We start from the raw sequence: 16,372 nt of genomic DNA, 5'->3' as shown, positions 1-16,372 counted from the left end.
GTTTGGCCATTGGTCTGGTAATCCCAGTTGGGTTCTTCTACAGGGACTGCTGTAGCCCCAATAGGGTGGGTGGGGGTGGCGCGATGGACTTCATCTGCATGTGTCCTAGCTGCAGTCCCAGACCCTTTGCCTCTCCTCCAGGAGGGTGGAAGAGAGAATGAGGTGTAGGATTGAGCCAAGTATTGGAACTCTTTAACATAAAAATCTGAGTCAACGGTGAGAGTCAAGGCACTTTTCTAGAGAGGTCAGCGAGGGAAAAAGGGACATGAACCCGCACAATAACTTCTGCTCCAGCGACCACACTAGGGGGGTATACAGAGGCAGGCCGAGAAGGGGGGTCCATGAGAGCAGGTGTGTGTGGGGGACTCATGGGGTCTTGGGGTGCTGGAGGAGCAGCAGGGCCTGGGGGAGCCTGTTGTTGAAGGGCGGGGGTCCACTGCTGATAGAGTCGAAAGAGGGGAAAGCCTTGGGGTCAGAAGGGGGCTCAGGAGAAGATTTGGCTGGTTTCATGGCTAGTAGGGCTTGTGCAGGGGAATAGGAAGTACAGAAGGAAGGTTTGGTGCAGAGATGGGAAAAGAATTGGATGTAGGGGATTTCCATTTGCCAACACGTTCACAGAAACTGTATAAATCTCTTAAAATATTGGGATCTAATGTGCCATTAAGTGGCCATTTGGAGGCAGCCTAATGGGTTATTGGGGCCGGACATGGTTACAGAGAAAAATAAGCTTTCGGGGCTTAACATCAGGCATTAGGCAACCGGGCTCAGGGTTGGCCGGGAGACATCCCAGTGGGGAGCGAGAGGGAATTTACGACGGTCCAGCTCCCTTAGTGAGGCCCGAACTGAGGAGAGGGAACGACGGCTGTCCCCGTCACCGGGGGCCCACCGGCCTCCAGGGGACCCGAGAGCGCCGAGACCCAGAGCCAGGATTTCGAGAAAACGGGACCAGGGCTCCGCGCAAAGGGCTCAGCAAGAAAGGACCGTCGGAAGAACTGGCCGTTGTTGGAGGCTCGATGGGGCAGCCGCGAGGGCGCTCCTGGGGCTCCGGGACCCCGACAGCGCAGCTCAGCCCGGCAGGGGTCGGGGTTCAGGCAGCACAATCAGTCGTCCTGGACCGCGGCTCCCCCAGGCCCTGCAGAGCCGGCTTCGTCCCCCGGCCCCGGAGCCTCGCGAGGGCAGAAGGGGGACGGGGAGCCGTCACGGCACCAAGGCGCGGAGCACCGCCGCTCGCAGAGCGGGCTCCCGAGACTCGGCCAGGGAAAGATGGCGCAGCGCCGACGCTGGCTGGGCGTGGCTCTCAGGCACGAGGGGGCTTTCCGCCAGGGGTGGAGCGGCCTGGGGAGGCGCCATTTCTCGAGAAGCGAAATGGCCACCGACTCACAAAATGGCGACACTGTTCTATCAAGGAATGCATCGGGACCCAGCCCTAGGTCCCACTGAACAGGCAGCTCGGCCACCCCGGTCCTGTCGCCCCTCAGGTCCGGCAAGGGGAGAGGGCACCACGGAGCGAGGGACGCGGGACGAGCCCAGGTGACGGATCCTGCAAGTGTGGGGTTCGGGTCAAGCCTCAGAGGTGGCGGGCGGCTGGGACGGCAGCGCAGCGGCCTTCCTGGCTAGCCCGGCCCTGGCTCCCAGGTACCGGCTCAGCCAGCCCAGCGCTTGGTGCCCCCTGCCCACGCGGACGGACGTGGGCGACCCCAGCTCGCCGCCGTGAGACGAGACACACGCAGGGTTGGCCGGAAGTCTGCGGCTCACCAGGCCCTGTTCCCAGCCGCTCAGGGCGGCGGGCCAAGTGAACCAGAGGCCTGGGCATCGCCGACTGGGAGCGCTGGAGCAGGTGCGGTCGCCCGGGAACAACGGCGCGAACCCTTCGCCAACAGTGGACTAACCGCCGCGAGCGGAGGAACGCCGCGGCCTGCTCGTTGGTCCTGCCGAAGGGGGCGGGCGCACCAGCGCACCAATGGAAGGCCGGAGGGGCGGAACTCCACCCGTGTTGCATCACCGAATCGCGCGTGCGCGCGCGAAAGCACGCGGTCCCTGATTGGCTCAGCTTGGTGGCGTAGCGGGGCGGGGCCACGACGCTGACAGTTGTCGGGGGGAGGGCGAGCGGGAGAGGGGAGGGAGTGTAAATAGAGCAAGGGCGGTGCCGCGTGGGCCCCTCCACCCACGGGAGACCCACGAGGAAACCCAGACAGAAATGGAGGAAGACGAACAGGAGCAGCGGCGCAGGAAAGTAGACGCCGGGAGAGCGAAGGTAAATGGCAGCGCCCTCGTTCTCGGGCTGTCATGGCGAGGAGTCCTCAGGGCGGCCCGAGTGATCGTCACCGCTGCCTGCCTGAAGTGGCTGCGGCCGGGCGGAGCCGCCTCCTAGTCCCTGCTCTTCCCGCCTGCTCCGGGAAAGCCGCCTCCTGGCCGCCGCCATCTTGAATCCACCGCCCTCTGCCCGGGCCCGCCTCCGCGGCGGCGGCAACCAATCAGCGCCCGGGACTCGCGGCGTTTCGCTGGCCGGCGGGGCGGCGCGGGGCGGGCCGGGGCGGGGCTGTGTCGAGTGTTTCCCGTGAAGCGGGTGACCGGGTCCTGGCCTCGGAGCAGTCCTGCTTGTGTCCAGCGCATCCCGAGGCGCTGCCCCACCGAGCGGTCCCGAGGCTGGTCTCCGCTCCTGTTGTTTAAAACTGCTGGCTTCCTGGGAAGTTGTGGAAGTCCCCGATGATGTCCTCGCACGTTGGCCTGGTTCCCGCGAGGGGTGCTCGTGTCACTTCTTTCTGCCCCAGTTTTTATAGCCGAAAAGCAAACAAAAAGTAAAGGCCCGTTTCAAACTCTGCTGTGGGGGCATTTGGGGCGATTAAGACCGGTGCTGACCTAGAAAGAGGCATGACCACGCAACCCACCCTTGTGGGATCCCAGGACTACGTAGAACCCAGGAGCTCGCCGTGCTGCCTTCTCACATCAGCTAGTGGAGGCGTTTGGCGGAGTCCTTAGGTCAACCTAGGGCCACCGCGGTACAGAAACGACCGGCGTCCGTAGTGGCAGGGTGGCCCGTGGCGGGTGGCGGGTGGAGACTGGTCTCGGTCCCAGAGCCCGAGAGGGATACGAAGAGGGAAACTTCACGTGCCTGCTCTGGGCACACCCTGGGGAGGGAACGTGAGTCCCCTCCCCACTGAAGCTTGGGGGGCCGGCCCCTGGGCTTGTGCCTAAGGGCGATGGAGGGGACGGGAAGAACCAGCAAGCTGCCCTTTGGGAGACCAAAGCAGGGCTGTGCTGCAGAAGGAGCTCCGTCATAGAGACCTGTGTTTGACGGAGGAGGGCAATCAATGAAAGTGGAGTTGGTTTTGAAGGCAGTGTCTTTTTTTCGTGTACATGGCCTTGTGTAATTTTCCTCTGTCCATGAAATTGTGCACTTCTGTTATCATTTACGTAAATGTTAAGCACATTTGCTTGAATGCATATGGCCACAGTTGTCATTTTAAAAAGCTGTTGTTTGACGTCTTAATTTTCGGATAAGATCTTAGTGGGAGATGGTGTGGGAACCTAGTTGAAACCTCTTGGAGTTGAGGGACAGAGCAGAGCTAGGCTGTGCCTTCTTACAGGCAGCATTTTGTGAAGGTCCCTGGTGCATTGGTGAGCTATGTCATGAAAAATAGAACATCTGATTCCGTGAAGGAAGATGTTAGATTGACCTGGCTTAATTAATTTTTTGCTATTTCTGTACCTTGTCTCAGAATCTATGGCTACGAACTTTTGCCTGGACGATACATTTCTGCGATTAGGGAAAAATGGGGGCAAGAAGAGAATGATTTAGCTTTTGTATAGTCTTAAGCCTTAAATACACCTGATTAAGCTCTTGGTGTTTTAAACAGATGTATTTAAAATTTTTAATTTTTCTATGAAGTGCCAAGGGTTAGAAGAGCTATTCTGCCAATCAGCCATATTGTTTTCTTTTGTCTGTATGTAGCCATAATTAATAGTCCTCATCAGTGGATCTAGTTATAACTCTGAACTGAATGTTTGTGTCATAGATGTCGATGAGGGCACTGTTTGTGGGAAAGTTGTCTGTTGGCCAGGTGTGGCTGAGTGGACCAAGCTAGTCCCAGCCTCATGCTCCCCACGGGACTGTTAACTTTATGGTTCTGTTACTTTTTTCTCACATACCTCTGCCTTTACTACTTCTCTACATTTTTGCGCAGCTTGCTCACTTCCGACAGAGAAAAACAAAAGGTGACTGTGCGCATTCGCAGAAAAAGACGGCGAAGAGGAAGGGCTCGACTGTCGATGCGTCTGTCCAGGAGGAGAGTCCGATAGCCACCGAGGATGGTGGGCTTCTTGGAGCAGGAATGGTTTGCAAGAGCATGTCATGCAGCGACACCCCAGATGGGGCCAGTGGGGCATTTGCAGCTCAGGTAGATTTACTCAGTTATGTTTGAACATATTGCTAATTATTTATTTATTTATTAGCTTTTTCTGTGGCCCAGGCTGGACTTGAAGTTTCAGTCATCCTGCCTCAGCCTCCTGAGTGCTAGAATAGCAGGTGTGTACTATTGTGCATGGCTTTTAGTTATTGCTAGTAATTTACTAAAAGTGATTTTTTTTGTTTTTGTTTTTTTGTGCCTTTCCAAAGTGGGGGAAGGGGTTTTCTTTTAATTTATAAAAAGGTAGGCAAACTTGTTAATATGTGGTTTTCCTTTTCTATATGATTTTGAGAAATTTTGGGTTGATTGCTTAAAGGTAAGTTATCAGTTTGGTACTTAGGAAATGGAAATTTAACAGGTGTGAGTACCTTGGATGTGGTCTGGCTTTGAACCTCAATCCTCCTGATCACTACCTCCTGAGTAACTAGGATTACAGGCATGAGCCACTGGTGCCCAGCTCTTTTTTTTTTTTTACTTATTTATTTTTTTATTTTTGATGGTACTGGGGTTTGAACTCAGGGCCTCATGCTTACTAGGCAGGCACTCTACCACTTGTGCTTCAGTCTTGAAGTGCTGGGATTATAGGCATGTACCACCACCACACCTGGCTTAAATCAGTTCCTTTACTCAGGGATTGCTACACTATGGTATGTATAAATTTGTAAGTGAGAGTCAAGCCTCAGTTGAGTTCTGGATTCTTAAGAGCCGGAGATACTTCCTTGACTCCATCCCTCCTTGCCCATGGGTAGTGATGTGCTTGTCCACTGGGTCCTGGCACAGTCCTCTGGGAGACTGACTTACTCAGAGGCTGCATTCCTTACCACCCTCAAGATGCATGTGAACTTCTAGATGTCTGTGCAACCCTGGCTGGCTCATCTTCCTGGTGCTCAGGGTGTTTGAGCTTTTAGGTCCATCCTATTCTGTGTGTGAGGAGTGCTTCTCAGGAGCACTGCAGGTCATTTCTGTTAGTATCTACAGCAGTTTGAGATTGTGCCTTCATGTTTAAGACTGGATGTGCCTGTTAGTTTTCCTGTGACAGAAGACTTAATTTGCCCCTACTGTGAGCAGTTTGATTGTTTCTAAGTCATTGCCCTCATGGACAGGTGAGTACTTGTGCATGTTTTCATGAGTAAAACTGACAGCTTGGTGTATGCCTGGTAGGTAGGTGCTAGGCTTTGAGATGCTGGTTGGTTCCATTCAGGAGTAGCCATAGCAAGGCCATCACAATATGTAGTAGAGAGCACCTATGGCTTCTGTTAGGCTTGGTGTGGTTACTGAGGCCAGACAAAGAGGGGAGGCAGTGTGGAGAGCCATGGGAACCACAGCTGCTCATGGGAATGGAGATATACCAGGGCTGTACTGATGTGGTAGGAACAGGAGTATGGGGTTTGGGGTGTCTGACTGAGACAGAGAACACTGGGGGCCCCAGTGTTTGATGGGATCTCATTACTCTCTGAAACTCCTTGGTGTTTCCTGCCCTTAAAATCAGATCTTGTACCATGAAGTTCCATGGTGAGCCCTTTCCAGCCTCCACAATCAAATCAAGCACCCCTGCTACCCCCTTATCCCCACCCACAGACCTCTAGTTTTTGGCAGGAAAATTGATTTCAGTTTCAGTTATTTTGAGTCTGAAGTGCTGGTTGGACAAGTGGGTCACCTGGGGCCCCAGCAAGGGGTGGTGACAGCAACTGTCCCAGGGAGGAGGTGGGAGTCCATAGGGAATCCCGCTAAAACAGACCTGCAGCTTCTCTTTCCTCTTTAGGTCATTGCTGCCAAAGCATTCCCCATGATGAGAGTATTAAGACAAGCATTTTCTATGGCTCTTGTTCTGTGTTTCAAAGTAGCTTTTTTGGAGGGTATTAGAGATTGAACCCAGGGTCTTGTGCTTGGTAGGCAAGCGCTCTACCACTTGAGCCATGCCAACCCCCACCTCCCAGTACTTTTGTTTGTATTCTTGTTTTTGATATAGGGCCTTACTAACTTTGCCTAGGCTGGTCTTGAACTCATGATCCTCCTACTTCTGCCTTTTGAGTAGCTGGGATTACAGGCATATGCCACCATACCTGGCTTTTTAAGACAAAAAGTTGAACCAACTTATTCTAACATTGACAGTACATGGGTACATTTGTTTTCCATCTCGATAACATTGAGAATCAGTAGTATTTGTGCCAACCTTTAGTAAGTTAATAGATATTAAATGATCTTTAAAATTTGTATCTATAGGCTGGAGACATGGCACAAGTGGTAGACCTGCCTAGCAAGCACAAAGCCCTGATTTAAACCCTAGTACTGCCAAAAAACAAAAAAAGAAATATCTTCATGTTGGTTCAGCATCTGTTGGTTTTTGCTTTTTCTAGGCATTTTATGCACATTTTCTGCCTTGTGGGTTTCGTTTCTCCCTTCTTCCTCTGGGCAAATAGGCCTGGATGTTAGGCGTTGGATGGTGTCAGCACTGTGGAGTGTGTTGAATGTTTGTTCATAATTATTATTTTTTAAATGAGATACAGTTCACATACCTTAAAATTCACCATTTTAAAGATGTTTTTCAGTGGCTTTTAGGTCATTCATGGTGTTTCATAGCACTTCGTCTATCTACTTCCAAACATTCCATCACCCCATAAGGAAACCCCATACTGGTTGGCAGTTGCCACTCTCTTCCCAGTGACTGTTTAATCATGTGAATTCTTCAGGCTGCATTCTTTACTTTACTTCCCCAGGAGCAAGAACAAGACTGTGAACTGGTGAGCAGACCTACAGATGGAACCGGCCAGCAGCAGCAGCTTCAGGTGACTCACAAGACCTGGTTAGGGCTCTGGTCTTCACATGTTCAAGATGTGGGCTCTGCCATTCACTCCAGGGCTCTGCGGGTCTTGGGAGCTGGGGAGGGTTGCAGGTGGGAGAGACTCGTCCTAGAGTAGATGGTGGGTGCTTCGGCTTGCTGTCTTTGTCTTCTCTTTTTATTTTGTGTTTGTTTCCATGTTCTGTTTTGTGGGGCTCTTCCTGGGGGCAGGTGGAGGTACACATGTGGACACCCAGGGCTGGGAGTTTGGCACATGCCAGGCTGTGTGAGAGGTGTACTGACTGCACCAACTGCGAATCATACTATTAATTGTGAGGGAAGCTGTGTGTGTGGGTTTCTGGTGGGAGGCACACTGTTTACTAGCTACTAGCACGGATAGTGGTCAGCATCCTCCCGTGTCACATGTCCTGTTCCCCCCCGACTCCCCGCCCCAATTTCCTTGTTCATTTCTGGTTTATGCTGTTGGTATTGCTCTTACTGCCTTACTGTCCTGCCTGGTGTCAACCTGGTCCTCATCAGGCCTGGCTGCTCTCTGCCTGCAGGCAGTGCACACCCTTGAGCTGGAAGCTCTGCGCCTGAGCCTGAACAACATGCACACGGCACAGCTGGAACTGACCCAGGCCAACCTGCAGAAGGAGAAGGAGACAGCGCTGTCAGAACTGCGGGAGATGCTCAATGGCCGGCGAGCACAGGAGCTGGCACTGCTGCAAAATAGGCAGCAGTGTGAAATGGAGTTGGTGCGGGAGCAGCATGCACGGGAGAAGGAGGCAATGGCTCTCCGCTGTGGGCAGGAGACAGGTACTAAGCAAGCGAGGGATGTGGGCCATGATTTCCTAGCCAGTGCACTTCGGCCACCCTCATGGCAATGCCTTGTCCGTGGTCACCCCATTTTACCCCACAGTTCTGCTTCACCCTCTTGAGGCTTCCTGCTGCTCCTCCCCATCATACAGATGGAGTGTTCTTACCACTCAGGTCCACACTCTGGAGTCTACACCTGCTTAGAACCCACTTCTTGAGCCCTGCCCTTGACTGCAGCACCTGGCATTCCTCCAGAGGCTCTCTGATACCCAAGGAATGGCTGGCATCTGTTTTTTTAGGCTTCTCCCCTCCTGGGTTGGGAGCTATTGGGCCCACATCTTAACTTTCAGCACCTCACCTTAACTCTGGCCAGTAGGAGCCTGAGATGAAGGGCCCTGTGGTGCTAGTGCCAGAAGATTCATACAGGTTTGGAGGTGTCAGCATTGGGGACCCCAGCAGTTGACTTTCATCTATTCTCTTAGGAGGTCCTGTATGGATGGAAATCTTGATCCATTGTTTTGGCATGAATAGCGTGTGTGTGTGTGTGTGTGTGTGTGTGTGTGTGTGTGTGTGTGTGTGTGTGTGTGTGTGTGTGTGTTGTGTGCGCGTGTGTGTGTGTGTGTGTGTGTGTGTGTGTGTGTTGTGTGCGCGTGTGTGTGCGCGTGCGCACACACACGCATTTTTGTGTCCTGCCCCCTCGAACGTTGTGAGTGTCTGTGAGCAGCCAGTGGGTGCCAGAACCTCCTCTCCTGGGTAGTCACATCTTAGGTTGGGGCAGGTTGAGACTCAGTGGTCTGAACTACTTGTGTTTGCGTTTCAGCTGAGCTGAAGGAGAAGTTACGGTCAGAGATGGAGAAAAACGTCCAGATGATAGAGGTGTGTGTGATAGGAATGCAGTATCATGTGTATACTGTTTTCCTTCTCATCATGTCCCATTGAAATGCCCCTTGCCTAATGCAAATGCAACTCAGTCCAAGGTTATTGGAAAGTGCTGGGAGAAAGTGAAGTGGCCTCTTTGCAGGCATGGTGGTTCATGTCTGTAATCTCAGCTACTTGAGAGGTGGAGATGGGGAGATCAGTGTTTGAGGCCATCTTAGGCAAAAATCTAGTGAGAGTCCATCTTTTTATTATTATTATTATTATTATTATTATATTGTTGTTGTACTGGGGGTACATTGTGACATTTAAAAAAGTTCTTACAATATATCACCGTTGATTCATCCCTCCCCCTCCCCCAGTCATTACCCTTTATTCCCTGAGAGCCCATCTTAACCAATAAACTGGGCATGGTTTTCCGCCACCTATCATCCTTTGATCCTAGTACAGGCAGGCATAGGTAGGATTGAAGTCCGTGCGACTGGCTCTGGGCAAAAATGTGAGACCCTATTTGAAAAATAAAGTTTAAAAAAAAAAAGGTGGGGGGGGCCTGGTGGAGTGGCTCAAGTGGGCGAGTCCTGCCTAGCAAGTGTAAGGTAAGGCCCTGAGTTCAAACCCTAATGCCACAAAAAAAAAAAAAAAGAATTTCTTTCCTTTGTTCATATAACTGCATTTGCCAGTAGACTTGTTTTGCTGTGTTATGTTGGTTTCTGTAAGGTGAAATTGCCCAATCATACCCTCCATGTGGTGTCCTATCCTCATGGACTTGTGTTCAGTGGAGGGAAGTGGACGTGGCCAGAAGTGTAGGATGGGGTGGGTGTACCTGGAAGTTGGGAGGAGTGGTGTTGGGAGGGGTGAGCCCCCAGCCTCAGTGGGTTAGAGGCTCCTCCTGAGTTGGTATCTTAGCTGTTCTCAGGCTTCCCACCCCTTGCCTTTTTTTTTCCAGTGCTGGGGTTTGAACTCAAGGTCTACACCTTGAGCCACTCCAGCAGCCCTTTTTTGTGATGGGTTTTTTGAGATAGGGTCTTACAAGGTATGTGCCCAGGCTGGCTTTGAACCACGATCCTCCTGATCTGTGCCTCCTGAATAGCTAGGATTATGGGTGTGAGCCACCGGCATCTGGCCCCAGGCTGGTCTTGAACTGCCTTCCTCCTATCTCACTTCCCAAGTCGCTGAGATTACAGGCTCCTTTTTCTTTTTTTGATATGAATGTAGACATTTATTGTGGGGACATTAGGGCTGAGGGCTTAGTCCTTCTTGGCTGCTGCCTTCTTCATGGTGGCCAGCACGTTCCTCAGCTCCTTGGCGCTTCCTCTTGGCACGGATGTGCGTCCTAACCCTTTTCTTGATGAACTTGAGGGCCTGCTTGTCCTTGGAGACCTTGAGCAGTTCCATGGTGAGTGGCTCTATGGCACGCCACCTGTAGGGCGCAAAGCCATACACCTCCTGGATCATGTCTTGCACATACTTGGTGTGCTTGGTGAGGTGCCCATGGTGCCAGCTGTGCCTGGGCTTGCTCACATTCTTGGTCACTTTGTGGCCCTTGTTGAGGCCCACGGCCATAGGGTAACACAGCGCCATGGTTGCCGGTCTTCAGTCTCCTTTTTCTTTTAACTTAGACTCTGAAGCAAGACTGGGAATCTGAAAGAGAGTTATGCTTGGAAAATCTACGCAAAGAGTTATCTGCAAAGCATCAGTCAGAAATGGAGGATTTGCAAAACCAGTTTCAGAAAGAATTGGCAGAACAGAGAGCTCAGTTGGAGAAGATGTTTCAAGCCAAAAGTGAGGCTGAAGGTGAGCATCTGATTACAGAAAATAGCTCTGGAGGACATGAACTTTCCTGTGTGATGCTAGAGTGATACACCTGTGGTGGAGCCTGCCTCCAGTACGGGGCACTGAAAGTGTGGGAGGCCTGGGTGCTGAGCTGGCGCAACTCATAAGGTCCCTCAACCGTTCCGACTTTTGTTTCAAAGGTAGCTTTTGCATGTTCAGTTACTAAATGACAGTTGAATCAGTTGGATCATGATTGTTTGCTCTTGAGGCTCCAGGGCTGTGTGTTCCACAGTGATCCTTGTGGGTCAGGGTTGCTGTCGCATGTCACTGTGTCTGCTCCTACTTCAGGAAAGCAGAGGATGGCTAGTCTTTGTCCCTCCAGCTATGCTCCTGGTGTGATACCCTGTTCTGGTGTGCACTGGCACCCAGGGTAGGGCATGGCAGGGATGGTGCTCTGTGTGTGATCTGTGATGTCGTGGAAAGTGTCATCTTGACATGGGCTAGGAGAAATCTGTACTGCTTTCTAGTTTCTCTGAAGAACCTGGAAGCTCAGCACCAGGCAGCCATCAAGAAGTTGCAGGAAGACCTGCAGTCAGAACGTAGCCAGTATTTGCAAGACATGGAGTTGAAATTCAGAGAACGGGAAAAAGAAAAACAACTGGAGGTAGGCAAGAGCTTACTTGTTTCTAATTAGTTTATTAGAGATGTTTTAAAAGGTTTTGGGAGCTGGCCCATTTTATATTTGTTATCTGCTGAGACTTAAGTAGTAAATTTGAAAAGGCTTTTTGTGTTTGGTAAACAGACATGTACAGATACAGAGTCTGTGAGTCTCATGTATTAATTATGTTCAATCTTGAATTAAGAAGATGCATATTCTTTACAAGCACTAGAGACATTCACAAAACCTCAAACTTGAGTGAAGTCCACTTTCTCTGATCACCATTCAATAGACAAGAAATTCCAAAAAAAAAAAAGTTAACTAAAAACATTTCTGCTGCTTATATATTCAAGACCCTTTTCTAGTGAACTACTACATGTCAAATATAGATCTGCTAGATTCTGCTTTCATTATCAAACCCAAGAATTAACTATCAGTTTAAGAAATTAAAAAGAACAAACCAAGTTATAATTATAGACCTAAGAAGACCAAGTGTCCAGTTCTGGGGTCTGCAAGAGGCCTGCCTGGGCCTTCCACAGCTCCGGGGCCTGCACTCCTTCTTGTGCCGAGGACAGGCTGGCTTCTGCTTGGACCTTCCAGGCTTTTCTTCAGGCTATGGCCCTCTGTGTTTTCCCAAGTCACCACAGGGCTGTGGCCCCTAGGGTGATGGATGATGAGACATGTCTTTTGGCCCAGCCCTTCTGGCTTGGCCTATGGCCCTGCTCTGGAGCCTCCTCACTGACTGTCAGAAGAATGCATCCTTGCTCAGTGTGGTAAGCTGATCTGATCAGAGAACTGTGAAAGGCAAAACATGTTGCTGCAGGGAAGACCAGCTCCTGTGTGGACAACACTCCTAAAAGTGAGTTGTTTTCCTCATTTTATTGGTGTGTTGACAAGTCCTCATGCTATTGAGGCTCCTGCTGGGGCAGCCACCAGCTGGTCCTGGAAGCCTGGGCCGTGTGCAAATGCCATGGAGGGGGTCATCAGTCTGACCCAAGTCTCCACCTATGCCTGGTTCTGGTGACATTGTTGTGTCTTTGCTAAGGGTGTTCTTTGCTGTTCCTAAAATCTGAGAGTCCACAGCAGAGGCCCAGCACATCAAGTTGTGCTCTGTAAGCACAACTTGTGGACTCTGTGTGTGTGTGTGTGTGTGTGTGTGTGTGTATGTGTTACTAGGGTTTGAACTCAGGGCCTTGTGCTTGCTAGGCAAAGTGCTCTACCACTTGAGCCACACCCCAGCCATTTTTTGCTTTAGTTATTTTTCAGATAGAATCTTGCATTTTTGCCCTGGGCTGGCCTTGGACTGAGTTCTCCTTATTCCTCTAGCCTACCTGGGATTATAGATTTGCGCTACTAGCTTTGTTGAGATGGGGGGGTGATCTCACTAACTTTTTGCTGTGGCTGCCCTTGAGCCACGATCTTCCCAATCTCTACCTCCTGTGTAGGTGGAATTACAGACATGAGCAACTACACCTGGTCTGCCTTTGTTTGTTTTTTTTAGGTAGGGTTTCATGCTTTTACGTGGAGCCATAGGTCTTTCCTCTGCTTCCCGAGTAGCTGGGATTACCATGCCAAGCCCCAGTCTGTGGACTCTTGATGATAGGATGTAGCAGTGTGTAGTATCAAAGTGTGAGAGGTACACTGCTTCTTTTAAAAAAGAAGAACCTTACTTTGTGATGAGTGGTGTTTCCTGAGACAGTCCCACATTAGTGTGTAGAACCTAGTGTACTACTAAGCCTGCTGTGGAGTCTTGTCCATGTGACTCTGCTAAGTGGCTGCACACAGACTCAGTTTCACAGAGGTGAAAGTGGGGCAGCATGCTGCAGGAGCACAGCACAGCTGTGGCTTACACCAGCAAACAGGTAGCCATTCTACTCCCAGGGTATGGCTGTGCTGACGTACTGTGAACAAACCAGAACATTACTTTTCTTTTTTGAGTTGGGATCTCACTGTGTTGCCTAGGCTGGCCCTAAACTCCTGGGCTCAAGTGATCCTCCTGAGCAGCTGGGATGACAAGTGCATGTCCCTGTGCTCCGCTGGCTGTTAATTTTACAGTGGCAATGACTCTGACCTTGGCCTCATGTTGCTCCTCTCTGGTTGCTGCTGCTGTTGATCTCTGAGCTGCAGCTTTGGGGTCTAAGCTCTTACCCCACCCAGGTTCCACTCTTGTGTGTCAGATGTGAGGCCCTGAGGTGTTTGTGGAAACACAAACAGTGGTATAGAACCACATGGGTACTTCCCTAGGCTCATCTTAGGTCCTCATGGGTTGTTTTCCTCTTCCACAGTTAGAGAATCTTCAGGCATCTTACGAAGATCTGAAGGCCCAGTCACAAGAAGAAATCAGGCACCTCTGGTCCCAGCTGGAGTCTGTGCGAACAAACAGAGAGGAACCAAGTGGTGAGAAATTTTGTTTGGGCGATTCAGAACCTACCTTCAAAGCTAAAGCTTTTTTTTTTTTTTTTTTGTGGTACTAAGGGTGGAACATAATGCCTTGCCCATGCCAGGAAGTAACCTCAGCCCTAAAGTTATGTTTTTGATTGTTGAAACACTAAACCAGAGTTTAATAGTTGTAACATACACAAAATAATTGCTTTGTAAACTTGCTCGTTTTACATCTTGAAGGTTGATGTGTATTGTTTCAGGATGGAGATCCTGTGTTGGGAGAGCCTTGGTTTTGTCCCTTAGTGTGTGCACTGAGCAGCAACCCCAGTGATTGATCATTTGTGTGTCAGGTGAAGCACCATGGGTTGCTTAGCTGTGCCTCTGCAAACACCACAGAGTGCCATAGACATGAAGTTCTTAGTAGGCATTGGGGTCCCAGGATGATGCCTTGCCAGCAGCTCACTGACCTGCAGATCCTGGGAGCTGCCTTGAAGCAAGTGCTGTCAGACTCTTGTGACCCCAGCTCCTGTTTTGGAGGGCAACACCTGAGTTTCTAGGGCCCAGCAACTGTGGTCACATCTGCTGGGCCCCTACAACTGAGCTCTGCAGGCCCCGAGTCTCAGGTCCCAGCTTTTATCTCAGGGAGGTCTTTGTACAGCAGGAGGAATGTGGTTGATTCAGGATAGGCAGAAACAGCCAGGCCCAGTTCAGGCCACAGTCCTGGCACAGGAGCTTGGCACAGACCAGTGTCCTTTTCCTGGCATTCATTTGCAAACAGAGCCTTTAGGCCTGCTGATTGCCTGCCCCAAGGGTAAACATGGTTTGGAACAAGTTGCAGTTATGAGAAAGGACCAGAAACAGGGCCATTCCACATGCCCTTTGTCACATGATTTCTGATGGTGGATGAAACCTGCTCTCTTACTCCCAGCCCTGAGCTCTGTCTGTGGCCAGATGTGGTATACATTGTGTCAGTTTGTCATTCCCTTGGGGTCTGTATGTCACTGAAGGCTGGAGAAGAGAGAAGCTGATGGAGCCAGAGGCAGAACTGATTCTGTATGCAGTCTAGAGAGTTCAACTGTGAGTCTTTATCCTACATCTGAGGACCTAGACAGAGAACTTGATCTGAACCTCTGGGGTTGTGACCGGTTTAGTGCAAGTTGTTAGGGATTCCAGGGGCCAACTAGCAGCATTCTCAGTGCCACAAGTTTACATGTAGTCTGTGTTGCTTCTCTTTTGATGTGCAGCAAATTATCAAAGATTTGGTGGCCCCCAAACACACTGTTTTGAGTGCATAGGAAGTCAAGAGGTGATGTATCTTTCACAGCTGAAATCCAGGTGTTAGAAGCTATGTGTTGCCCCAAATTCACTTCCAGGCTTGTTGATATTGTGATAGGATCCAGTTCCTTAAGGTTGTAGGATGGAAGCCTGTTGGTTTTCTTGCTGGTTGTCAGCTGGATCTGTACTTCCTGCCTCATGGAGTTAGTTACTCTGGCTCTTGTACCACTGGCAGTGAAAACTCTGCCTTTAAGGGGCTCCTGAGATGCTGAGTGAGCCATGGGGTTCCTTATTCACTCAGAATCCACTCATGTCTCCTCATCTCCTGGTTTTTGTGTTTTGCCATGGGTGATTGTGCTTCATCCTATTGAAGAGTCACGGGAGCTGCTTCTGGCCCAAACATCTCACCTGGAGGAGCTGGAACACCTGCGGTGGGACTTTGCTCAGCAGCAGCAGCGAGACAGAGCCCAGCACGAGTGTGAACTGGAGCAGCTGAGGGTCTATTTTGAGAAGAAGTTGAGGGATGCTGAGAAAACCTACCAAGAAGACCTGACCGTGTTCCAGCAACGGCTGCAGGAGACGAGGGAAGATTCTTCTCTGGGAAGGTAAAGGAAGCAACTTCTGTCATGAGTTGGTTTCTAAAATGTGGGAACCTTGCTCTGGGATTGCAGTTCTCTAGTTTGTGATGTTGTGCCAGTGGAGACAGAAGACTTGTGTTTTAGCAACACATTCTGTGGAAATGAGATAGCACTGGCATTAGAACCAGGTGTGTCCTATGCCTTCCTGCTGAGTTACTGGCATGCAGCCCCGGTGGTAGCATGTGGGCACCCTGCTGTCTAGTCTCAGTTGCTTGTGCCATAATTCCAGGAGCAATGTGCAGACCAGAACCATCCTGTCTTTGACATGGACACTAGCTCTGTGCATTTGGCCCCAGGGACAGAGTGGGCACAGTGAAAAGAAAGGGGCACGCAAAGCTTTTTAAACATGTTTTCTCTCCTAGTTCATCTGGTGTATTTTTAGAAGAGACATCTGGCAGAGAAAGAAAAGAGCACCCTGACCAATTTAATCTTCAACTGGAGCAGCAGAAGGTGACAGGCTGATATATATATATGTGTATATATATATATATATATTTTTTTTTTTTTTTTTTTTGGGTTGGGGTTTGAACTCAGGGCCTTAACAGCAAGTGCATTACCACTTGAACCACACCTCCCAGCCCGTTTTTTTTTCACCCCTGAACACTGAGAAAAGGTTGTCATTGTTTTAATTTAGAAATGGGCCATCTTTCATGTCATAAAATCCACTTTTCCATCCTCCTCAATGATGTGTCATGCAGAAGGTATTTCCATTTTGGAAACATCTCTGCTGACCTCACTTATGCATTCTGCCCTGTCTGTGGATCAT

At 50.3% G+C, this 16,372-nt stretch overlaps 1 protein-coding gene and 1 pseudogene across 9 annotated transcripts in view; one reads left to right on the top strand and one right to left on the bottom strand.

Moving 5' to 3' along the window:
- The first annotated feature begins 1,334 nt into the window (after positions 1 to 1,334).
- Positions 1,335 to 16,372, top strand: part of Pcnt (pericentrin) — a 92,905-nt gene continuing 77,867 nt past the window's right edge. For 5 of the 9 annotated variants that reach the window (XM_074072442.1, XM_074072438.1, XM_074072440.1 and 2 more), the window contains exons 1-10: positions 1,335 to 2,254; positions 4,185 to 4,397; positions 7,124 to 7,192; positions 7,749 to 8,004; positions 8,825 to 8,880; positions 10,500 to 10,674; positions 11,181 to 11,317; positions 13,597 to 13,708; positions 15,342 to 15,573; positions 15,969 to 16,056. In XM_074072442.1, the coding sequence (XP_073928543.1) occupies positions 2,198 to 2,254; positions 4,185 to 4,397; positions 7,124 to 7,192; positions 7,749 to 8,004; positions 8,825 to 8,880; positions 10,500 to 10,674; positions 11,181 to 11,317; positions 13,597 to 13,708; positions 15,342 to 15,573; positions 15,969 to 16,056 (1,395 nt within the window). In that variant the 5' untranslated portion in view covers positions 1,335 to 2,197. Of the gene's footprint in view, positions 2,255 to 2,542; positions 3,000 to 4,184; positions 4,398 to 7,123; positions 7,193 to 7,748; positions 8,005 to 8,824; positions 8,881 to 10,499; positions 10,675 to 11,180; positions 11,318 to 12,007; positions 12,171 to 13,596; positions 13,709 to 15,341; positions 15,574 to 15,968; positions 16,057 to 16,372 lie in introns of those variants that run through there. The other 4 variants (XM_074072444.1, XM_074072443.1, XM_074072441.1 and 1 more) reach the window with 3 other exon arrangements.
- LOC109696729 (large ribosomal subunit protein eL36-like) lies at positions 10,128 to 10,461 on the bottom strand (annotated as a pseudogene).

Source organism: Castor canadensis, chromosome 5, assembly GCF_047511655.1.
Source record: "Castor canadensis chromosome 5, mCasCan1.hap1v2, whole genome shotgun sequence".
NCBI lineage: Eukaryota > Metazoa > Chordata > Mammalia > Rodentia > Castoridae > Castor > Castor canadensis.
Note: the sequence above shows the minus strand (reverse complement) of the source record. Positions and strands in the feature narration are given on the sequence as shown.